At 40.3% G+C, this 23,497-nt stretch overlaps 4 protein-coding genes across 4 annotated transcripts; 1 reads left to right on the forward strand and 3 right to left on the reverse strand.

Moving 5' to 3' along the window:
* Nucleotides 1-1,325: 1,325 nt before the first annotated feature.
* On the forward strand, nt 1,326-11,954 carry ghrl (ghrelin/obestatin prepropeptide; the record flags this gene model as incomplete). The annotated part of the gene is made up of 5 exons (XM_082534715.1): nt 1,326-2,016; nt 10,475-10,621; nt 10,999-11,076; nt 11,164-11,275; nt 11,935-11,954. Exons 1-5 carry the CDS (start codon nt 2,011-2,013, stop codon nt 11,952-11,954), a joined length of 363 nt encoding a protein of 120 aa, XP_082390841.1. The 5' UTR covers nt 1,326-2,010.
* ccdc174 (coiled-coil domain containing 174) lies at nt 2,560-8,235 on the reverse strand. The gene is made up of 11 exons (XM_082532650.1): nt 8,112-8,235; nt 7,781-7,888; nt 7,586-7,686; nt 7,445-7,503; nt 7,211-7,358; nt 5,952-6,047; nt 5,721-5,857; nt 5,295-5,389; nt 4,748-4,895; nt 4,493-4,645; nt 2,560-3,187 (listed from the first exon to the last, which is right to left on the reverse strand). Exons 1-11 carry the CDS (start codon nt 8,151-8,153, stop codon nt 2,640-2,642), a joined length of 1,635 nt encoding a protein of 544 aa, XP_082388776.1. The 5' UTR covers nt 8,154-8,235; the 3' UTR covers nt 2,560-2,639.
* Nucleotides 11,955-13,014: 1,060 nt separating the features above from the next.
* On the reverse strand, nt 13,015-19,831 carry tatdn2 (TatD DNase domain containing 2). The gene is made up of 7 exons (XM_082535018.1): nt 19,580-19,831; nt 16,850-17,159; nt 16,320-16,733; nt 15,139-16,134; nt 14,888-15,015; nt 14,322-14,505; nt 13,015-13,527 (listed from the first exon to the last, which is right to left on the reverse strand). Exons 2-7 carry the CDS (start codon nt 17,147-17,149, stop codon nt 13,387-13,389), a joined length of 2,163 nt encoding a protein of 720 aa, XP_082391144.1. The 5' UTR covers nt 17,150-17,159; nt 19,580-19,831; the 3' UTR covers nt 13,015-13,386.
* Nucleotides 19,832-20,455: 624 nt separating this feature from the next.
* LOC309706108 (uncharacterized protein) lies at nt 20,456-22,685 on the reverse strand. Its single transcript, XM_082532342.1, has 6 exons — nt 22,629-22,685; nt 22,458-22,536; nt 22,307-22,355; nt 22,131-22,214; nt 21,889-22,002; nt 20,456-20,950 (listed from the first exon to the last, which is right to left on the reverse strand). Exons 1-6 carry the CDS (start codon nt 22,682-22,684, stop codon nt 20,895-20,897), a joined length of 438 nt encoding a protein of 145 aa, XP_082388468.1. The 5' UTR covers nt 22,685; the 3' UTR covers nt 20,456-20,894.
* Between the last annotated feature and the right edge of the window lie 812 nt (nt 22,686-23,497).

Below are 23,497 nucleotides of genomic sequence, written 5' to 3' on the forward strand. Positions count from 1 at the left end.
GGAAACAAGGGAGGGAGAACCCAGGCCAAATATCTAACTGGAAGGCTAATAGGGTGATGAGGGTCAAGTGGTAAATCAGGCTTTTTATTAATCCCTTGAATAGCTCCCTGGTGAGGTGTGTTGTGATTTTTCTGTGGAGCTGCACAGGGTCAGAGGTCAGAATGAGAAAACTGATAACCGTCTGTGTTATGTTTCAGCACATGTAAACCAACATTATCCCACGGCAGAAGTGCTGTCCTTTGTAACGTAATGCTGCATGCCTGAATCTCCGTTATAGGGTAATTTTAGATGCTTTTATGTAACAGCCTGCATTCAGCCCGCATTCAGAGTCAATCATCATGATTAAAGCTAGTTTTGAGTCACTCCCATAACAGTGATGTGAGGTTATTTAGCTGAGCAGTTGTTATATTGGGCTCTGCTAAATTCTCTCCAAAGATGAACGATGGCCTGGACTTAGACATGTACACATGATCAAGAAGACCTGCTAAAGTTCAACCCGAGTATCAGAATGAAGAAAAAAAAAGTGATTTTAAGTTGTTAGTGCCAGACAGGCTGGTCTGAGTATTTCAGAAATTGCTCCTCTTCTGGGATTTTCCCACAGAACCATCTCAAGGGTTTACAGAGAACGGTGTGAAAAAAAGAAAATATCCAGTGAGTGGTAGTTCTCAGCGTGAACATGTCATGTTGATGCCAGAGCTCAGAGGACAATGGTCAGACTACTTCAAGCTCATAGCAACAAAATAGTAACTTAAATAAACAGTTTTCATAGCCAAGGTATGATTGCACATATCAAATATTAGAGATGGGTCACAGCAGCAGAAGACCACTCCTGTCAAATAAGAACAGGAAACTGAGGCTAATATTCACACAGGCTCACCATAACTGCACCTTTATTCAAGCATGTTTTTCCAAGAGAAGATTGGAGAAAAAAAGGTTTCCCAGTTTGGATTGGCAAAGGAATAAATCGAGGCATCAGAAGATGCTATGCCGAAGCCAGTTTTGAGACAAAGCATAAGAATTTCCTTAATAAATACTCAGTAAATAAACAACTAACAAAGGCTACTGCAACTCTTAAAGGAATAGTGAAGAAATCAATGAACCGTCACTTGAACTTCACATAAAAGTGTATGTGGTACCATCTGGTGGATATTTATATACTGCAACTAAATTACACACTCCCAGATTCCAAACAGCTCCGTGAGCCGACTGACATTAAACACAAATATGAATCATTTTGTGATATACTCTTGCAAGAAAAATTTATGAACCCCTTGGAAGGATTTAGCAGGATTTTTGTTTTGGTTACTCATAAAAGAACGGTTGATCTTCATCTAAGCAAAAACCCACAAATGGTTTTAACTTTATAGGATAGGATAAGCTTTATTTGTCAGTTGCAGTTGCCAGGAGCTGAAATGACAGACCTAGTCGACCATACAGACAATACATAATATACAAACTTACATTGGGGAGACAGGTCCGGCTAGGGAGCAAAAAGGGGTAGACAGTGAGATATGTAACATATAGGGGCAAAGTTCAGGAGAAAAAAAAGGGGGTTTCTGCCCATGATGACTTCCAACAAGGGAGTCATCATGAGGAGAAAACAGGAAACTCCATAGCACATAAAGAAGCACAGATCATCACACTATACGCCATGAAACACAGACAAGCACCATAGGGGCGGGGATTACGCCGATGTACACAGCGGTCGCGAACGCTGCAGTTCCTCGCGCCTCCAGCTGAGCCGCTGTCTCCATCGAGCGAGGTAAGCATCCGGGGAAGGGAGTGTGGTGAGTGCATATCAGTATCAGTGTGCATGTGTGCGTGTCGGGGTGTGTGTCCTTTCGCCTGTTAGGCAAAGATCAACAGTCCTACGCAGATGGCCTTGATGAATAGGGCAGAGAGTCAGTTCGTTCTCATTATCGTCTCTCCTGGAAGAATGTTGTTGTTCTCCTCGGCGTCAACCTTCAAGCAGCTGGCGCCGTCAGGGGTGGAGGCATAGCCGCATTAGAGATGGAGGTAACTGGTTTAGGTCGAACGAACTGCATCCATTTTACACTCGTCCTAATGTCCATCACTGGTCTCCAGTCTCTCACTGGTCTCTCTTTTAAGAGCCGTGAGCTCCTCGAAGATCTTTCCCATATTTCGTTCAGTGCACTCACCGCTCTTCCCACAGTTTCGATCAGAGCGGCTAGCCTTGTGGGGTTTTGAACAGCAGTCACCTGCACGATGACAATTCATTTTTGATCATTTCTCTCCAGAAAACGGTGTAACTTCAGTATGTCAGGTCAAGGCAGAAGATCTCAGCTGGCTTCAGGTCACTGGTCTCTGCCTGACCTCTGACCCTGAAGTAACAAGGCATTGCATGACATCCCCTCAGTCATTCTTCGTAGCTGGATTAAAGTTTTGATATTCATGTGCAGTGCTTGAGCAGAAATTAATCATTAATCCCTTCTGTGACCAAAATACACACAAACACAAATGATGCACTCTTGATATTTATTAAATATCTAAACTCCAAAAAGCTGACATATTGTGTTTTATTGTTTTTGTGATTTACTCTATAAACAAAGAGCGAGAAAAAAAGAGCAGTGTTTAAACTCACAATATGACCCAACTACACATCAAGCAGTATTTAGACATCAGGTGGAGTTCCTGTAGAAGGACAACATGTCATCCAGACTTTGAGGAGGGCCCTGGTGGAGTTGCTGGGTTTGGCTGTCACCTGCAGGTTGCGCCTGGCTCTGCACCTGAGGTGGATACTGGGGTGGATATTGATGTGGGAACGGTGGTGGAAATGGAGGAAGGAGGTGAGGTGGGCTTGCAAACTGAGGAGTAGGTGGAGGAGGAAATGGAGGATAAAATAGCGGGTGAGGGGGATACTGGGGATGAAAGGGGGGAGCCGACAGCGACGAGCTGTCTGAGGGCGGTGGCTGTGCAGACGGAGGAGGGTTTGGTTGAGGTTCAGGAGGTGAAGATGCAGTTTTAGACCGAGGTTGTGGTTCTGCTTTGCTCTCAGAGATTCCTCCTGGAGCTCTTGCCCACTTGAAGGACATGTTGGATTTATTCTCCTCATTTTTATACTTTCCTGGTTTCGGCCTCTTGTCATCTGCAAAGTATGCAGACGGAGGTGCAAATTCAGTATCCCGCTCCTCCCGACGCCGACTTTTCCACTCAGTAAACATGAACTCTGAAAGGAAACAAAGACAAAAGCTAATGTTAGGGAGGTTACATTCCAGAAAACAGAGGTGCCTTGATCCTTAAAACTCCACCTAAAAGTGACATAAAGCCAATCTGTCAATCTATTATTGGATGGTGCTGAATTTATTAGAAGAACTAGCTAGGCTTTGATCCAAACAGCCAAGCAAATATGAATGGAATTTCCAGAAAACTGGCTGAAGAAGGATGCAAATAAATAACTACTTCCATCCACTTGTGCTGTGCTAATAATAGAAGCTGGACACTTCAGGATGAACAGCTGGTGGTAGTCATTTTTATAGTCAGAAGAGGCTGACTTTGGAGCACAGCTCAGTTGGAGTTATAGATAGTTGTAGACTTGCCTTTCCCTGATATTAAAGGTGATTATCAGCCCTGGTTCAAAGAGCAAAGGAGCACTAACAAATTGCATAAAAGTGCAACAACAGTGCAACTGTGACAGCAGTCAGTCACCTCTGACATTTACTGTCACCTGACCTGACTTGCCTTCACCACCTGCTCATAGACTGCATTAAGTCAATAAAAGCTCTCACACAGTCATTATGAGTCCTGTTCATAATGCAGATCAAGGAAAAGGAAATACAAGCAATGAGCACTGTGGGGCCTGGCTCTTCTCTATGCATCAAATGTCATGAGGAGTTTGGCGTCACCATTGTTGGCTGAATGTGGGTGTGCAGAGGGCAGAGTATGAGGCTGACCACACATTTCCGCGTGGTCTATTATCTATAACAGGAACGCTGACTTTTGGCACACAAATATCTTCAGCTTTTGTGCATTTGTACTTCTTTTAGCAGTTTTATAAATGAGACTCTCTGAAGTTTTCATCTGCAAACATAGTTGCTCTGCTCTGTATTTGCAATAATTTCCACAAATTAAAAAAAAAAAATACACATCTCAACATTACTACAGCCTAAAGCAGTGTGAGCTCATCAAATGGAAAACCAAATAGTCTTTTTATTGGAGTACTGTATATTATACTATAACTATCAGTTGGGGACTTGAACTTTGGGTTTTTCACAACACATTTTGATTTGTTACAGAAGGACAAACAAGTGTTACTAATAATATCAATGTCTCTGTTTGAATCAAGGGTCCCAGTTAAATCATGCCAGTGACCCAGCATGCATGACACAGAAACCGCTGTATCTAAATAATGAATTAACTTCATCATCGACAGAAAAGAAAACATCCTATTTAACGTGTTATCTAGCTGAAACATACAGCACATTTATTATATTCATAACATGAAAGTGTTTTTTTTTTTTGAAATGAGACTTACCTTTGCCTCTGTCCCACTCTCTGACATGAGGAACTCCTGGTTTGGTGTCTCTCCTCTCCTGGATCTCCACTTCCACCTTCTTGAGTATGCTGACCTCTGGGCACTCCTCTGGTTGAGGGGAGGTCCCTGTTGTTTCAAATTCCTCTTCCTCTCCTGAAACCAAGAATTCATAACTGTTCTTACTAGCATTCGTGCGATCATTGAACTGAAGCCTGCAAACAAATTTTCTACACAAACAGCCGTGCAGATCCGAACCTTCATTCTCCTCTTCTTTCTCCTCTTCCTCTGTACCATCCAGCTTGGCCTTCTTCATCTTCCTCTGCCTTACCTTGGCTAGTCGAGCCTGTAGGATGGCCTGCTTCCTCTCCTTCAGTCGTTCTCTCTTTGTGCGCTGATCTGTAGTCTGCAGGACAGAACAGGTGGAATAAAACACTTATTAGATTATAAAGTAATAAATAATTCCTGATGGATCTAATTTAAATGACAATCACAATCTAAATATTTTTATTACATTATAAATGTTCAGTGTTGTAAACAGTTAAATAATTCCTTTATTAATTCTCTCCATTGTTATCAAATTATCTCTTTCTCTTGTATGTACAATTTTGCACTTCCTCACATAACAAGGCCTTCAATATGGGCCTGTGGTGCTTTTATCAATGTTTTTTTTTTATTATTCTTTATGCTGCTGCTATAACACAGTCATTCCCCTGGGATGAATAGAATATCTATATGTCCATCCCTCTATCAGAAACCATAATGCTGTCCTGGGCTGGCATTTTACATGTGTTTAATAGCTCACCTGATCTCTAAGCATGTCCAGAGTTTCTCTCTGTTTTTGCCGCTGCTCCTGATCCTGAGAGAATGCGTAGTACCCCACACCAAGGTCCCGAGCCTCTGAGATAAGAACAACAACAGTAAGACAACAGTTTCAAACCTGCAAACCAAACTTCCTCTGTTTCAAAGTGTAGCGTAGCATAAAAAAAGACCTTATTTTCAGTCCATAAATTCTTTTGGTATATATTATTTGGCAAAGAATTCAGTGGCGATTAAGCAAAACCCACAAAGATCTAACTTCAAACTCTCAAGATCACCATTAACTCTGTAGCCAACTATGAGGAAAGATGACACAGGCTCAATACTAATCTGTAACCACAAACAAATCGCCTTGTGGCTGACTGAGTGAAAGACGATGTAAGGGCTCAAAGCTCTTTGCTGTGACACTAACCCTGTTGTCTGATATCCTCATAGTGAATCGGTCCAACAGGCCTTTTCATTGCCTCCTCTTCCTCCCTCTCCCACTCCTGCCTCTGCAGCTCTCGTCGCATGTCTTCTGAGAGTAATGTCTTGTCTGATGAAGCTTTTCTACAGGGACCAGGCATATCCAAAAGAGTTAAGAGTTTCAAATATTTCATTACCATCCTTGAAGAAAAAAAAATCACAATACATAAATAATTACCCTTTCCCTTGAAGGTCTTGGTCCATTTTCTTAAAGTCTGGCAGGTCTTTTTTCATGCACCGCCGAGATCGTCCCAAAGCATCCACAAAGTCCACCCTGCAGAGAAAAAAAATAGTTGTTTTTGTTTTTTTAAATATTGTGACAAATAACACAAGGCCTTTTGTTTATCTGTAATGTCAAAAAGCAGTGATAGAGTCTGATCACTCCTTCTATATTCGCAGAGCAAAAATTGTTATTTGCATATAGTGGCTGATAAAAACTTTCTGGCTTCTCAATCATTCAGTTCATGGTAGTCTAGAAAACTGAACTAAGTTTGTGAAGATGTCTCAGCTCTTATACAAGAGGCTTCTTCTGTTCTAAAAACAAAAGGTGGCAAGCCCCAGGTGCTTCTACAAACATTTGTGAAAGAATGGGTCGCTCTTAGGAGCTCCTTACCACCTGTGCAACAGGTTCAATTGTGAAATTTACTCGCTACTAAATATTCAACACTCAGCTGTTACTGGTATTATAACAAAATGGAACTAACTGTAAATTCACAGAGCAGTGTCAGCGGATGCTGAGGTGTACATTGTGCAGAGGTCGCCAACTTTCTGCAGAGTCAATCGCTACAGACCTACAAAATTCACGTGGCCTTCAGATTAGCTCAAGAACAGTGGGTAGCCAGCATAATGGAATGAGTTTCTATGGCCGAGCAGCTGCCACTGGATTCTACAGCAGTGGTTTCAGCTTCTTGGTTCCAGTGAAAGGAACTCTGCATACTGAGACATTTTTGACAATTTCATTCTTTTAATATTGTGGAAATAGTTTGGGGATCGGCCCTTCCTGTTCCAACATGACTGAGCACCAGTGCACAAAGCAAGGTTGATAAAGACTTGGATGAGCAAGTTTGGAGTGGAAGAATTTGACTGGCCTGCACAGAATCCTGACCACTGCTGAATTAGAGTGCCAACTATGAGCCAGGCCTTCTCATCAAACATTATTGTCTGACCTTGCAAATGTGCTTCTAAAAGAATAGTCAAAAATTCCCATAAACTCACTCCTAAACCTGTGGAAAGCTGAAAGATATGAAGCTAAGCGTGGGCCAGTATTATCTTAAACCCTATGGATTAAGAAAGGAATGCCACTCAAGACAGAAAAGTGAATATTTTTGGCAACATAATGTATTAGCAAATACTGGAAAACATATAAGCCTAATATTGATATGTTATATGATGCCAGCACAAGTTGAATATTGATGAATGCAATCAATGTGAAGTTACCATTCTTCATCCGGGTTCTCAGGAGGAGGGACGGGTGATGAGCTGAGTTGCTCCTCGTCCTCTTTCTCCTTCTGGGCAAGTGTTTCTCTCTTTTTGTCAATAATCTTCTGGGTGAAGTCAACAAGGAACAGCCCTTCCGTCTCTTCATCTGATGAGTTACACAACAAGGTAAATACAAAGTATGCCCACTTTGATGCTGTTGTAGCAGACATAAGGCACAAACAGTTCACCAACCAGGAAAGTCTCCTTTAGTCATCTGTTCGTAGAGTCTCGCCTTCTCCTCCAACTTACGCCTGTCGAGAGAGTAGAAAAAAAAGCTGTGAGAGGTTTTGGTCCACCTGTTATACAGAAAAACTTCAGCAGTACTGAACTCACCTTGCTGTATCGATGGTGCTCCGCTCCTCTTCCAGCTGCTCTGCATCTTTAGCAGCTCTTGCTGAAACACCCGCATTTTGTTTATTCCAGATGTTGGGCTTCTGCAGAGGAACATGTGGAGAGGAAAATTAGAAACGTGAGTCAGTCATTGCACGCCATTATAAAAAAAACGTTCAGAAATCACTCGTGCTGTACCTTATCTTTTGATTTTGCTTTGAATCCTGCTCCAGAAGTTTCTTGTCCAAGTTTCTGCCGTTTGAACTGCTCCTGTTTCCTGTACAGCTCAGCTTTAAGGTCCACTAGCTGCACGAAATAAAACCGAAATTTAAGGTTTAGCTGTTTATTCTCCAAAGAAAAAAAAACTAACAAACGTTATGTATTTCTTCTAAATACAGTCCATGCTCGTTGTATGTGCTGCTAGCAACCATGAGAGTAAGTTAGCTATGTTTATCCGTATAATTAAGCTTAAGCGTCTACAGTTTCTGTCAAACAAATATTTGAAGAGCTGCCTGTACATTCAACTCACCGATGAAGCAGTCACGTCTAAAGGTTTCTTCTTTTTATCCATTTCCCCTACACCTTAATCTCCAGTTTGTTGCTGTTTGCTGGAGTCCGACTTCTTCGTTGGTATTTCTGTTGCTACCAAACTGTCGCTTTACAGCCAACTAGTGGCGTCTCTCCGACACTGCACGCATTTCCGTTTCAAACGTTCATTCTTACTTTCACCGTTTTTGTTAAAAAGTAACTATAAACTAAAATAAAATGAGATGACTATTGTCTAGTCTAGATAAAGGAAAACAGATTTTATAAGGAAGGGAAAAAAAGTCGTGCAGACTCCCTCCTGCACGACTTTTAGTAGTTTTATAGTTTTCTTTTTCTTGTCTTTTTTGCTTTATGGGTGATTATATGCATTTATGTGCGAGATAGTTATGAAAATTGCTTTAATTGCAACAGGGCTATTGGCATTAATCCAAGGTTTAGAATCCAACACAATTTCAATATGTTTAGGAGAAAAGTGTCTGCACCTTTGTTGGGTAGAAGCTTTTTTGGATAAACTTACCATTTCCTCAATGAAAATTAAACACATCCCAAAAGTGTTTGGGGGGGTTTGTTTTTGAAATTGAGAGTTTTCATCAAAAGATGGGTACAGTGTGTTCATTAAGGGGTGGACATGGTCGGCAACAATACTCAGGTAAGCTGTGGAAATTAAAGGATGATCAGTTGGTATTGAGGGGGACAAAAATGTCCCCTGCAGACTGATCTGCTGTTATGAGACAGGATGGATACATGCTTCTGCTTATCCTTTTCAGGGTCGCGGGGAGCGCTAGAGCCTATCCCAGCTGTCATAGGGCGAGAGGCAGGGTACACCCTGCCAACACACAGGGACAGACAACCATTCACACTCACACATTCACACCGAGTGGCAATTTGGTTTATCCAATTAACCTATCCCCACAAGCTGCATGTCGGTGGACGGTGGGAGGAAGCCGGAGTACCCGGAGGGAACCTACGCAAACACGGGGAGAACATGCAAACTCCACACAGAAAGACTCAGGACCTTCTTGCTGTGCGGCAACAGTGCTAACTACCGTGCCACCGTGCTGCCTTGCTTTCAGACTGTTTATTGTTTATTTCCTGAACATCTTAATGTCACAGCCTCATTTTCCTATCCTGAGAAACCGAGTGCGGTCTTCTGTTGCTGTAACCCATCTGCTTCAAAATTGAATGTGCTGCAAATTCAGAGATGCTCTTCTGTGCACATTGGCTGTAACGAGGGACCGAGTTACTGCTTGACTACCAGTCAATGATTATTTTCTCTTATTTCATACCATTCTCTGTAAACCCTATAGAAGGTTGTGAAATACTCAGGCCAGGCCATCTGGTGCTAACAACCATGCCACACTCAAAGTCACTTAAATCACCTTTCTTCCTCATTCTGATCTTCCATTTGAACTTCAGCAGGTCGTCTAGATCTTGTCTACATGGGTAAATGTATTGAGTTGAGGCTGATTAGATAATCGTGCTGAGTAATTGGACACGTGTACCTAACAAAGTATTGAGTAACCATATGATAGGTGTGATGCCTAAATAAGAAAAAAATTAAATACAGATTACTTTCCTAAATCAAAGAAATGTAATTACACTTCTTGGAGTAGCTGTCTGACCAATGCAAGTTTTTCCATTTCATATAAACTGTCCTTCATACTGTGTCTTATGCATGATGCTTTAGGCTTCGTGTATTTTGTCAATTGGTAGGCTGTTGATTTAAAAACTAAAAACCATTTTGAACCATCACAGTTCCACTGAAAGCACAATTACACAACACAAGCATGTAAATGTGAGTGAAAATCCTTGTAAATCAAATGCCACATGGCTGTGTCAATATCCGCTCCAGTTACTTTGGTTTATTTGTTTATTTCAGAGATATTAAAGTAGCATTCATTCCAGCTGAGCACTGATGTAATGATAACACTATGCTGATATAAATTTAAGTTTCCTGTCTAATCAAACATTAGATTATTGCTAACTTTATTACAGCTCTTGCCTGAGAGTCAGTGCTGCTGTAGAAGTCTGTGACTGCAATACTATTCTGTCCATAGCCCACTGATAAGATGTCCATCACACCTCATATCAGATCACAACACAGAAATGCCCACTTTGCTATCAGATTAAACATTTGAGCAGTCTTATGTTACCAAGATATGATCACACAACATCCTGTTACCGTTGTGTTCAGTGTTTTTTTTTTTAAACCAGCATGAAGGAGGATGAAAGGTATATAAAGGTACGAAGATGGACAGAAAACAAAGAAAGTTAGATCCATATCAGAATCAGGTGAAAAGCATCAGAGCTGATTTTTAATAGACAACATCTTCATACTGTGTGCAGCAGATCCAGCAGTGGAGACGTTTTTCTTCCACCATGCTTCTGAAAAGAAACACCTGCCTGTTGGCTTTTCTCTTGTGTTCCTTGACCTTGTGGTGCAAGTCAACCAGTGCGGGCTCAAGCTTCCTCAGCCCATCACAGAAACCTCAGGTGAGATACTTTGTCCTAATTTATCTTTTTTTTTTAAACTACATTTTTATAAAATCTTTATGAAAACTTCACTCAGCGTTGGTTTCTTTTTAACGCTTGTAATAACCTATAAATATTTCAATGCTTCATGTTTTTTGTTTTCAGCCTTTGAGTTTAAACTTATTATCACCCATCATAACCACCAAAGCTTTAAGATGGACTAAAAATTAAAACTCTACCAGCTATTTAGACTGTGAACTCACCAACCAACCAGTGACATTATTCTGCACTGTACCTCACCCATGCCATTTGAATTAGGGAGGTTTTCTTATGTTAATTAAACCTCTTAAGTGGAAATTATTTCATAACAATGATGAGATGTCATTTTTAAATCACAGAACAAAGTGAAGTCCTCCAGAATCGGTCGCCAAGCCATGGAGGAGCCAAATCAAACCAATATGGACAAAACCATGACAGTGAGTTGGGGAAAAATACAAAACAAATACAGCCCATCTCCCAGCAGTCAATCCTGCAGCTTTGTGTTTTTTTTCTCTTCGGACCAGATAAGTGCGCCCTTTGAAATTGGCGTCACCTTGAGAGCAGAAGACTTGGCGGACTACATTGTAGAGCTGCAGGAGATTGTGCAACGCCTGCTGGGAAACACAGAATCAGCAGGTTGTCCCTTCTTTCTGGTTTATACAGTAAAAAAAGTGTTTCCTTTAAATATTACAATATATTTATATATATATATATTATTTTCCCCAGAGAGACCATCTCCTCGTTGAAGATCAGAGACTGTGTCAGTGTTTTCCATAATCAGCTTTAGTTATCTAAGTTATTAGACTGTGGTTAAATAACATGAAATACAAGATAAATGAATGATGCCTAAAACATTAAAATGCTTACCATGTGACCCTGTGTGTAAAATGGAACACATCAATCAGCCAAATAGCATTTCCTGGAGATTTCAGCCTCAAAGATTATGTTCATCATCAAGGGGTTGGTTCAGCTGTCATTATGAATTTCCCGGGGTGCAGCTTTAGGAAAAATGTCTCTCAAACACCCAAATGTTTAACTCACACTCTGACATTTTGCATTCATTATTAAAACTCCTGTGTCGGCAGAGAAATACGATCTAATGTTAGTCAACCTGTAAAAAATGATACCCTGTATAGATCACTACAGCACACACTATACCATCTGTCTCTTTAGGATTCGGGTATGCCTTATACAATAAAGCATCAATCAACCTTTTGTCTCACTGTATTATATTTAATGAGTCTTTAAATCAGAAGGTCTGTGATGCAACAGCTCATCCGGTTCATGATTTACAGGTTACCTGATGGGTGAATAACAGTTTTCTTGGTGGTAATTAGCTGTACTGCAAAAACTAACAATTAAAATCCACTGAGAAGTCAAGGAACCTCACAAACAGTTGTCCATCCATTTTCCGCCACTCACCCTGGGCTGGGCTGGCCGTGGGGGGCAGCAGCCTAAGCAGAGAAGCCCAGACTTCTCCCCAGCGCAGCTCAGGGAACACCAAGACATTCCCAGGCCAGTCGATTATATCTCTCGACTGGCCTGGGAATTTCTTTTTGCACGCAAAATTTATTAATAAGAATGTTTTGTTAACGACTTTGCTAAATAACCTGAACTGAATATTGTTGAATACATCAGGGAGAAAAAAGTGTAAGCCTTGTGCATAAACATTATGCTTGACTTTGAGTATGATTTGGGTGAAGACCCATTAGGTGACCACCGTGTGCCAGTTTGATTAAATTCTGACCCTCATGATATCATGGATCATGAATGTCTCACCATGTGAACTTTGGTTGTATGAGCTAAAAATATCAAGGAAACAGATGCTTAGGATGCAAACACTTGAGTAAAGACTTAACTGGTACCTTTAAAGCTACAATTAAAAGGCTAAATGTCTTACAAAACACAAAATGACCATGTTTTTTTTTTTTAAAAGAAAAAAAGAAAAAGAAAAAGAAAAAAAAAAGGAAGAAGGATGTTGAAGAACATCTTGTCCAAACCTCAGTGACAGAGTTTACTCTGACCTTTTTAAAGGCTCTATAATAAGAAATGTGCTAAAATAAATAAATAAATAAATAAAAAAAAAACTGGCAGGATGAACACACATCTGCTCACTCTTGATATTGTTTAGATTTAAAAAGAAAAAAAAGAGCACTTAGACAAATGTGTGTGACGAGCAGGGCGTCATTAAAGTGGAGTAATGGACCGCTCCCGCAGCCCCTCTCCTTCCCTCAATGCAGAATCGGCTTTGTTCAGTGTACACGTTTGCTCCACTGTAGACTATGCTTTCCTGTCTCCGTGCGCTCCTCCATCAGCACCAGTGTTCGCACTGATGACTAATTTAACAAAACATGTCTCAGAGAAAAAAGAAGCACTATTATAAAGACTTTTAATGCATCTCTACTGCATCACACCAAGGCAGCCAAACGTCCAGCAAACCAAACAAGCGAGCAATGTAAAACTACAGAAACACACATAAAAGAAAAACACAAACTGCTTAGAAATTAATCTATAATAACAACGGCATAAAAGAAATATTCAGATAAACAATTATACACTTGGATCTCTGTTAGACAAGAGATATTTTCATTCCAGTCAGGCTTGTCTCCTTTTTCTCTTTCAGGTTGTTTAAAATGAAATTTCTTCTCCACACGTCAACATCCATATATGGAGAATTGACAAATATAAAACAAAAACAGGAAACGTCTCTCTTCTTTCTTGCCAGTTTACAGCGTTTTCTCTAAAGGTCATATACCATACAGCTGAGTGGTGTTGTTTCGGATGGTGTCAAGGACAGTGGCCATGTCTTCCCCCTTCAGTAGGCTCAGCTCCCGCAGAGTATGGATGCCCATTCCAGGATGGGAAAACTGGCAGACACCTTTCCCAACCTATTAAAGAGCATGACATTCAAAAAGGTCAACATGGAGTCTCATAATAATTAATACCTCAAATATAACAACACGGATATTTGCTTTAAATTCTGATAGTAGTTTTAGACTCAATAGAAATATGTGCCCAGTTTCACTCCACTCTTGGAGGGAAAATTTCGTTTCAGATCAACAAGAGATCAAGCAGTCAAGGAACACAAGAGACAGGCCAACAGGCAGGAGGTTCTTTTCAGAAGCATGGTGGAACAAAAACGTCTCCACTGCTGGATCTGCTGCACACAGTATGATGATGTTGTCTGTTAAAAATCAGCTCTGATGCTTTACATCTGATTCTGATATAGATCAAACTTTCTTTGTTTTCCCAAGACTGTCGTCATACCATTATATACCTTTCATCCTCCTTTATGCTGGTTTAACAAAAAACAAAACAAAAAAAACACTGAACATAACGGTAACAGGATCTTTTGTGATCATATCTTGGTAACATAAGACTGTTCAAATGTTTAATCTGATAGCAAAGTGGGCATTTCTGTGTTGTGATCTGAGACCAAACTCTCTGAGAACTGACCACTTGTTGAGTCTGTGCCACAAAGAATTAAAGATCCTCTGAAGGCAAAAGCAGGTTTAACCAGCACTAGCATGGCGTACCTAATAAACTGTATGACATACCTCTAGTTTGTTCAATAATACATTTCTAATATTTTGCAATTTAAAAAAAAATGGCAGAAACCTTTTCTTTCATTAATGACACAAGATGTTTGTTTTGGATTTCCCGAGCCTCTATCTACACATACCTGTCTTGGCAGGAAATATGGCGCATCTGTCTCCAACACAATGCGATTCAGAGGGATCTGGGAAACGGCATTCCGGACCTCTGTAGCCCTCAAGTAGGTGATTAGGGCTGTGAATCCCACATACAAATTGGGGAATTCTGCCAGGAAGGGCTCAATCACTGGATAACTGTTTGTAAAACAGTGCCTGGAAAGCACAACGTAATTCAAATTAAAAGTCTGATTAAAGGCACTAAGATTTAAACTCCAAAGGTCTTTAGAGTTTAAAAATCCTCAGGTTGTCAGTTCTGATGTGGAAATGAGCAGAACAGCTGTTGTGTTTCAGACATATTAAATAATTCAAATTCACTTTATGACCGTTTTCTGTTCTTCTTCATCACCATCGAAAAATGACAACTATTACGAGTCAATTACAAAAAGGCTAGTCAGAAATAAAGTGCAAGCCTTTATCTTATTTCTCTAAACTGAAACATTTGAATTTCTTACAAAAAAAATAAGCAATTAATTTTAAGAAGAAGCTATAAAAAGAAAAACTGAGTTTAAAGGGTTTTACTCCACACACAACACACCTATGAATTTTGTACTCCCTGGGAACACACTTCTTCATGATTTTCAGCAGGTCGTCATCTGCATCCCTGCAGTGGATCACCAGAGGTTTCTGCATGGCCACGGCCAAACGCAGCTGCCGCTCAAACACCTTCACAGAGAAGCAGAGAAACAAAACAAAGACCACGACATTCTTATTTTCAATATCCAGGCATACGCTGCTCAAGAAAAACTGAGTCTCAAATTAGAAAATCCACTTCAGATTTTACCTTACCTCTTTCTGCGTTGAGGTGTCAGTAGAGTTTTTGTAGGAGTAGTCCAGGCCCATCTCACCAAAGGCCACGGCTTTTGGATGCCTCATCGCCGTCAGTATATTGCGCTCTTGAATACTCGAGTAGTTTTTGGCAAAATGCGGGTGGCACCCAAATGCCCCCCATACCATGTCTTCAGCCAGCAGACCTTCCCACAGCGCCTCTTTCACCATGATATCTGGGTTGCAGAAGTTTGTAATACAGCCTTGAAACTCTCCAGTGAAGCTACTCTGGTACAGCCTTCGAAAGCTGCTGAACGTCCCGCAGAAGCCAAGTTTTCCATAGAGCATGTCCAGATGGCAATGCGTGTCTATGAAGCCAGCTTCACTGCTTGAGCAGGGGTAGCTGGTCCATAAAGGTTCAGCCCCCAAGGACAGTCTTCTAGGAGTCCAAGTATGAGATGAGGAGTAACCAGGGTAACGCATGCGGAAAACACCGTCCGACTGCCTGCGTGAGGCTGTGGGGTCGAAGCACAGCTTTGACGCTCCCGTATTTGAGTGTCGGGGCAGAGCAAAGGGATCCGATGAACGTCCCCTAATGATGGATGAGCAAATATTGTCAGCCTCAACTGCAGATGCATTTAAAACGCTCACGTGCGGTGAGTGGGGCTGCTTCAGTGAGACAAAAACTTTCCTCTGTGGTGATGAGAAAGGCACCTCCATGTCTTTAGCAGCTGCCTCGAGGGTCCCAGTGGTTTCATTAGAGGGTGTAAACGTAAAAGTGGGAGTTACACCTCCCTCACTATCGACTAAAGTTTGATGTTGATCACAGCTCTGGTCAGATGAGAAACGAGATGAAGAATCTGGTATGTACTCTAGTGCAGGGAGGGCGGAGTCATGGTCCTCAGCTTCCAGCTCATTGTCTGGAGGAAATGGTCTGTCTTGGAAGGTCTTCTCCAGAGAAACAGAGTCCTCACTAACAAACATCCTGGGAAAATCCTCTCCTTCAACCACAAAACGCTGAAAAACAAAATCTTGATTCAGCGCCATGATAATTTTATGGTATGATACATTTAAAAACATTTTAAAATAAAAACTGAAGCTGCTTTAGAATTCAAAAGAATCAGTAACAACCAATGCACAACTAAAACATTATAACAAGAAGAAATGCTATATTACTTTTATTACAAGTTGTAGTTGCTTACCCTTCCATCTGTCTTTGGCTCTGAAGCATCACCTTTGATGTCTGAGTCTTCCAACACCTGCAGGGTGGGCCACTGATCTCCTTTGCTACCGCCTCGGTCCTCAGGTGCAGTGTCATACTGGCTCCAGGAGCTGTTAATATCCACAATGGTTGTCTCAAGGTAGGCTGGACTGGGACGTTCAGTCTGCAGAGGTGAAGACAAGCTGTTCATGTCAGTTCTGATGATATTAGTAGTGCTGCACGTTGTTTTTGTGTTTCCAAGGGCTGCCATCAGTGCCTTCCTGCAGATAGCCTTTAATCCCTCCTCAGGTGTCCTGTCTTTCTTCTTCAAGATAAAAGAGTGGGGTGGAGGTGGTGAAGCTTTCTGGATGTTTTTGGACTCTGGCTGTGCGGCTGAGGTGTTCATAGGTTTGTCCTGTGCCAAATTAACCACAAACAGATAATGTATTCACTGGAACCAAGCAACTTGTGAGACTCAAGATAGATTCAAAACATTCATTCTAAAATTATAATCCAATGGCAAAGGTTTACCTTCAAAGTTTTAAATGTTTCACTGTTTTTTCTGGAAAGCTTCCGCAGCTTAAGTTTGCCTACAGAGGGCAGACTTTCAGAGAGCACCTCGGCTTTTCTCTTGGGAGTATCCAGACTCAGTGCTCCAAGCCACGCAGATCCTGGAGAATCACTGCAGGGCAAAGTTTCTGAATCTTCATTTTGCGTTATGGTCCGGCAAGGCGGTGTGACTGAGTCAGCGTTTCCACCCTGATGATGTGCTGGTGAAGTGACTGTAGTTCGGCGCCAGCTGAAGGCCACCTTCTTTCTTCTGCTATCCATGTCTAAGATCCTGATCCAAAACGCAGTTAGAAAAGGAATGAACACATCTGGATAAGCTTCTTGATAAAAATGACCACGGACTGGCTCTCATGCAATGATGATCATTTTATTAGCTTCTACACAACATTAACTCTACATAAAGTGGGCCCAACACTGGGTTACCTGGTTAAGAGAATTTCTTAAAAATTCATTCCACAGTAATCATATCTCTCCAATCTTACCAGCTCCTTTTATCAGTGTTGGCACGTTCTTACTGGAAGTTCAGAACAAGGACACCACATTCAGCAGTGGAGCTTCTGCACTGAATGTCATGCAAGCATTTTTATACTCTTATTTGACTTAATGAAGCTCTCCTGTTGTGGTGAAAACCTTTTTTGGTCTACCTATATCTGATTAGCAATTAAAAAGGAGATTGATTAAGAACTAGCCCTGTAATCACGGCTGTTATCATCCTGTTATCACGGCTAGAATTTCATGCTGGCCTAAAAGGATCTGCCCTACAGTGGTTTCGTTCCTATTTGTCAGAAAGGTTTTTTTTATGTCAATATGGGCCCCCACAACTCCAAAATAGCCCCTCTTAAATACGGTGTACCTCAAGGCTCTATTTTGGGTCGTGCCCTGTTCGCACTCTATTTGTTGCCATTGGGCTCCATCTTCTCGCGGTACAGCATTTCATTTCATTGTTTTGCTGATGATTTGCAGATTTATCTACCTTTAAAAGCAGGGTCAGACTATTCGCAGCTCTTATTACGCTGCCTTGATGATGTCAAACAGTGGTTGTCATTAAATTTTTTTAAACTAAATGAAAATAAAACTGAGGTTGTCATTTTTGGCAACTTTAATCATATCAACAGCACTCTGGGCACCCTTTCCTCGTATTGTAAAACACATGTAAAAAACCTCGGTGTCTACATTGATGGTTCTTTTAAATTGAATAAGCAGGTGAGTGCAGTAGTTCAGTCCTGTTTTTTTCAGTTAAGACAGCTAGCCAAGGTAAAGCCATACCTTCCGGCTAACGTCTTTGAGCGTGTTATTCACCCTTTTCTTACTTGCAGATTGGACTACTGCAATTCATTGTATTATGGTCTAGATCAGGCCACCATCCATCATCTTCAGATGGTTCAAAATGCTGCTGCTCGCCTGCTAACTGGTACCAAACGGAGAGAGCATATAACCCCAGTTTTAGCTTCTTTACACTGGCTTCCTGTCTCCTACAGGATCCAATTTAAACTTCTACTTTTTGTTTTTAAGTCACTTAATGCCCGAGCCCCTCCTTACCTGTCTGAGCTCTCTGCCTATGCTCCAGGAAAAACCACGAGGTCTAGATCAAAACTAATGTTGTCCATCCCACAGACTAACCTCAAATCCCGTGGTGATAGATCCTTCTCTGTGGCAGGTCCTAGACTTTGGAATAGTCTCCCCTTAAATATTAGATCTGCACAAACACTTGAGCAATTTAAATCTTTACTAAAGACACATTTCTATGCCCTGGCTTTTAACACATTATGACCCAAGCATTTTGGTCTTATTTGAATTAGTTTAGTTATTGTTTTAATTCTTTTACTGTCCTTTTGTTTTTTATTGTTATTATTGTATTACATTGTTGCTTTTTAATACCATTTTTATATTGTTAAGCACTTTGTGCAGCATCGGCTGTTTGAAATGTGCTATATAAATAAATTTGACCTTGACCTTGTAAGCAGAAGCAATAATGCGAGTAAATCTATACTTATCAATATTAATCCCTAGGGGCTGATAATTCCCTGCTCGAACCACAGCTCTAAGTGGTCATATGCACTGCTAACCTGGAAAAGGCTCCGGAAAAGCGTGGATGTCTTACTTTATCATCTGACCTTAAACCCTTGTCTTTCAAACTAAGATTAACAAAAATAATCTGGCCTCAAATAAGTTTGAGTATCTCCATCTCAAAGTTCTGCAGAATGAGTAGCCATTCATTCATTAGTTCAGCTCGTCAAACCTATCCCTGTTTATTAATGAATTAACTTGCAGGGTTACTTGTGGGTCTATCTGTTTCTAAGTGCAGGGCTGGGCTCCGCTGGTTGCACCTGGAGGGAATTTTAGGTGATAAAATTATTAGCGGGATAAACAGTAAAACACAGCTTTAATAACCTATATACAGCAGGATTGTGTATTTTTTTAAAGCTGTGACACTAAATTAACCGTGTGAAAGCACTCCGCGGGGGGGAAGCGCCTTGACGGTAAAACTTTGGCAATAACTGTGTGCTAGCTAGCAGCTTGACTGCCACAAAACTCCCGGTCACGAATGTTTGCAAACAATAATCATTACCTCAAAATATTCAATCCAACTAGTTAAATCAATATCACTATAATTATTTGACATTTATAAAACGTTAATCTAGCTAAGCCGCTTGTTTTAAGTAGCACTGCCTGACGTTGAGGAGCTATTACCTGGTGGGTCTCCGCGGTGGAAACGGCAATTAAAGCGTCAACCGGCAGCTTAAACGGCTCCTACGGAGATCGGTCTGTAAACTAAAGCACTGATACGTTTCACTGTCTTCACGTATTATTAATGTATTGAGTTGAACCAAGAAAAGTTTGTTATAAAATTAACCACTAGGTGGCGATAAGAGCGCACATTTAAAAGTTCCTTTGCGCTTTCGTCACACAATCGTGTTAGATCTCGCGAGAATTGTTTACACCGGCTAAAGCAGCAATTACACATTAGTTTTCTCTATATTTTCCTTCCAATGAGCCAGCCTTTCTTGCTTCTTGTTTACGTCACTAATTAAAGTAGTCTTGAAAAGTAGTCCAGTATTCAGTCCAGTCTTTGTACCTGACAATTTTCCGAAAACATTTTTGTCTCTTTGTGAAGCTAGGCTTGATGTTTTGTGTCTGCTACTGAAGACTATAACTTAAAATTTCAGGTTGTTATCTCAAACTTTTGAACAGGGCATCGCAAAAATATCGAAGAAATAACTCAAAAATTACAAAATTACTTTAGAGTTTGAGTTATGTCCAAAGTTTGAGATAATTTTCAGTATTTTTTGGGTTCTGTTTTTGATTTTTATCAGAAGCAGAAAGAAGCTTCCATGTATGATCTATGAATTATTAACACATAAAAAAAAACACGCCTATCTTCAGGAATTTGTAGGCGAGTGTTGTCCTGCACCAAAAGTTCACTTTACCAGAATAACAGGTCAAATTAAAGCAAACCAAAGTTTATTTTTGTGACACAGTGAATTAAACATTTTTAATTTTGTTTTTTTCATTTAAACCTTCCAAAAATGTAAAACAAGCTCTAAAGAGTGTGTGCAAAAATCAGCTGTATTCTGTATATTCACTTAAGAGGCATTTCTGAATGAATTGAAACTAAAGACAAAGTCAACCATAAAAAAGACGAATACAGCGTTTATAGCACAAGGGAATATACAAGATTTTCACTCAACTTGTGAAGGTGATGAGAGGTGAGGCTTAACTTATTAAATTTAAATTTTCCATTATCATTATTACTTATGCTAAAAACAAAATAAAGATGTTTTGCTAAGAGAACTTGAGTAGGCTATATATCAAGTCTCTTTTGGAAATAAAATTTTGTAATTCGCCATACCTCATTACTTATGCAGAAAAAAATAAGAAAATTAAACAAATTTCTAGAAGTATGTGTATTTCTGATAATACTTCTTTACAGATTTTCAAGTAAGTGCAAGCTCAGCTTTTCAAACTAATGTGGGCATCTTTAGAAGAGGTCTGGTGAACTGTTTCTTCAAACTTTTGGTAATCCCAGAAAGGTTTTATATGCACCCAAGCTGCATCCTTTACCTACAGGAATGAAAAGAAAAAGATGTCAATGTGTAAACTGGTCATGTATCATTATCCTTCCTTATAACAGCATCCCAGTCATGAACATTCCTGTATAAGAATGATCTCTTATACAATCATCTGCTGTGGTGCAGCAGATTTTGATTGTGAGAATCACTTGATTCATTTTATGGTCTGCCATCAAAAATTAGATTCACAATAGAACATAAAATTTTTCTATTGTGAGCATTAAATTGTGAAGACTTTGAGTATCTCATCATCTACTTAATATCATCAAAAGATTCAGGGAATCTAGAGAAATTTCTGTGCACAATGGACACAGCTGAAAAAAAAATCGAATACCCAGATGATGTACTTTTCAGGGAAGGCCTCACCTATTTTAGATAATGCTAAACCATATACTTGATCTACTACAACACCATGGCACCACAGTAGAACATTTAATACATTATGAAACGGAAAATATGAGAAAGAAGACCCAGAATTGCTGTGAAGCTAAAATCCTGTATCAGACAAGGTTAGGACAATATTCCTCCCCCAAACGTTCAACAGCTGGTCTCCTCTGTTCCCAGATGTTTACAGGCTGTTGTAAGGGAGAGGAGCTGACCGTACACATTGGTAAACACAGCCCTGTGTCGACTTTTTTGGGATGTGTTGCTGTCATCAAATTCAAAATAAGCAAATATTTATCTTAAACTGGTAGATTTTTCACAGTTTAAACATTTGATATGTTTTCCATGTTCTGTTGTGAGTCAAATATGAGTTTATGGGATTTGCAAATCACTGCATTCTGTCTTTATTTACATTTTACACAGTGTCACAACTTTTTTGGAACTCGGGACGTCAGTATCACATTAGATAATCCAGCAACACGTGAATGAAAGTTGCAATAAGCAGATTATTGTATGTGTTATATTTTGCCTTCAGTCAGTACTAACATGTTGGACTCTTCTCCACAAGCCAGTAGCAGAAGCCCGTCCTAGCGCGCTCATTGAACACATTCCTGTACTGGGACATGTTTCGAGGTGAAACACTGGTTTTTTTTAATGTGCCTAAAGGGAAAAAACATAAACAAAATAAAGATTCAGCAGTGAGACCGATACCTAAATTAAGAGTTCATCACCAACTCTGATGTGACACCTGCTATATGCTCACAAGAGGGAGGGAAGAGAATCATTACCTGCACCTTCGTCTTGAGTCAGGGGAGGTAACGGGCTGCCGGTGGTGCGGTCTAGAGCAGAATTACCTCCATGAGACGGAGCCACTTAAATAAATTATAAAATCAAACACAAATTGGAAATTAGAGACATTTTTCTTGAAAAGGCCAGTTTCTTTTACTTGATTATTCTCACAAACCTGATTCTTTTAACAAGGATGGTGGAAGTGACGCAAAATAAACTGGTACCTATGTGGGAATAACCATGACACCAACTCACAGTAATTTATGATGTAGTAATCTGTCTGCGGCTCTGCAGGTAGGCAGGATTTCTTGTCGTTTTACTCTTACCATTGTTTTCATTTTGCTCCAGTGATCTGTCTGCAGGTGTGGGAAGACAACTGGGTGACTCCTCGGCCAAAATGTTTTGCTGGCGGAGAAAATGAAAAGGATGATGAACTCTGGATCCAAGATCTAATTATTTACAGTTGTGAGAGACGCAGAGAAAAGCTGAGGTCTTACAGCTCTCGCCTGAAACGACCTGAGTGCTGTTTTTTTTCCTTTTCCCCCGCCTGCATGCTCCTGATACACGGCACCCAGCTCAACTCGTTTCACACACACACACACAACAGTGTGTTGTGTTACTTTGTCACTTAGCAACATGTCTGGCAACAGTGCCCCTGCTGAGCAAACAGAAGCACGTTATGATTTCAGGTTGTGATCTGTTCCTGAAAGAGGGCATCCACATGTAGGCTGTGAGTGAGATGCTACAGAAGTGCCAACAGCATGAGGTTATTCGGGTATATTACACGTGAAGTCTGAGCAGTGTCATTGCTATTATGATACAATTTTCAAGTATTAATTTAAAAAAAAGCCATATCATAAATTAATATAAAATATAAATGGATACATTTTTGTATTATTAACCAGAAGAGCAACAAATTAGAGACACTAATACATGTAACTCAGTGATATCCTGGTCGTTCCTTTATTTACTTGTTATCCTCACAGAAAGGGAAGCGGGCATGTATGACTGCACACAGAGGAGGTTACGTTGTTCGAGATGTCCTTGAGATGCTCATTGGATGTTTAATTGTTTTGTTTTTGATACAGCATACAGGATTGCATAAATTGCTTTTACACCTGTGTACCCATTTACGCTGTTACCTGTATTAATTATACCAACTTGTTAGAATTCATCTATTCTTGTTTTAAAATGTAAAGAAATGCATTAATTATCTTGGCATTAATTTACACACAGTTCTATTTAAGGTCCCACCACAGCACAACACCTTGATTGTTTTCTTTTTTAGCCATTCTTTTGTAGATTTGCTGCTGAGCCTGGGATTGTTGTCCTGTTGAATGAACCAGTTTGAGCAAAGCTTTACCTG

This window comes from Aulonocara stuartgranti, assembly GCF_965226115.1.
Source record: "Aulonocara stuartgranti genome assembly, chromosome: 5".
Lineage (NCBI taxonomy): Eukaryota > Metazoa > Chordata > Actinopteri > Cichliformes > Cichlidae > Aulonocara > Aulonocara stuartgranti.

Coding starts and splice junctions, on each gene's coding strand:
- LOC309706108 (XM_082532342.1), bottom strand. CDS start 22,684: ATGCAGGCGGGGGAAAAGGAAAAAAAACAGCACTCAGGTCGTTTCAGG. Junction 22,003..22,130: donor GACTCAAGACGAAGGTGCAG/GTAATGATTCTC, acceptor TTTTCCCTTTAG/GCACATTAAAAAAAACCAGT. Junction 20,951..21,888: donor TGTGGAGAAGAGTCCAACAT/GTTAGTACTGAC, acceptor TCATTCCTGTAG/GTAAAGGATGCAGCTTGGGT.
- ccdc174 (XM_082532650.1), bottom strand. CDS start 8,153: ATGGATAAAAAGAAGAAACCTTTAGACGTGACTGCTTCATCG. Junction 5,858..5,951: donor CAAGACCTTCAAGGGAAAGG/GTAATTATTTAT, acceptor TGGTCCCTGTAG/AAAAGCTTCATCAGACAAGA. Junction 3,188..4,492: donor AGAGTGGGACAGAGGCAAAG/GTAAGTCTCATT, acceptor GTTTCCTTTCAG/AGTTCATGTTTACTGAGTGG.
- tatdn2 (XM_082535018.1), bottom strand. CDS start 17,149: ATGGATAGCAGAAGAAAGAAGGTGGCCTTCAGCTGGCGCCGAACTACA. Junction 16,734..16,849: donor AAACATTTAAAACTTTGAAG/GTAAACCTTTGC, acceptor AATTTGGCACAG/GACAAACCTATGAACACCTC. Junction 16,135..16,319: donor AGCCAAAGACAGATGGAAGG/GTAAGCAACTAC, acceptor TTTGTTTTTCAG/CGTTTTGTGGTTGAAGGAGA.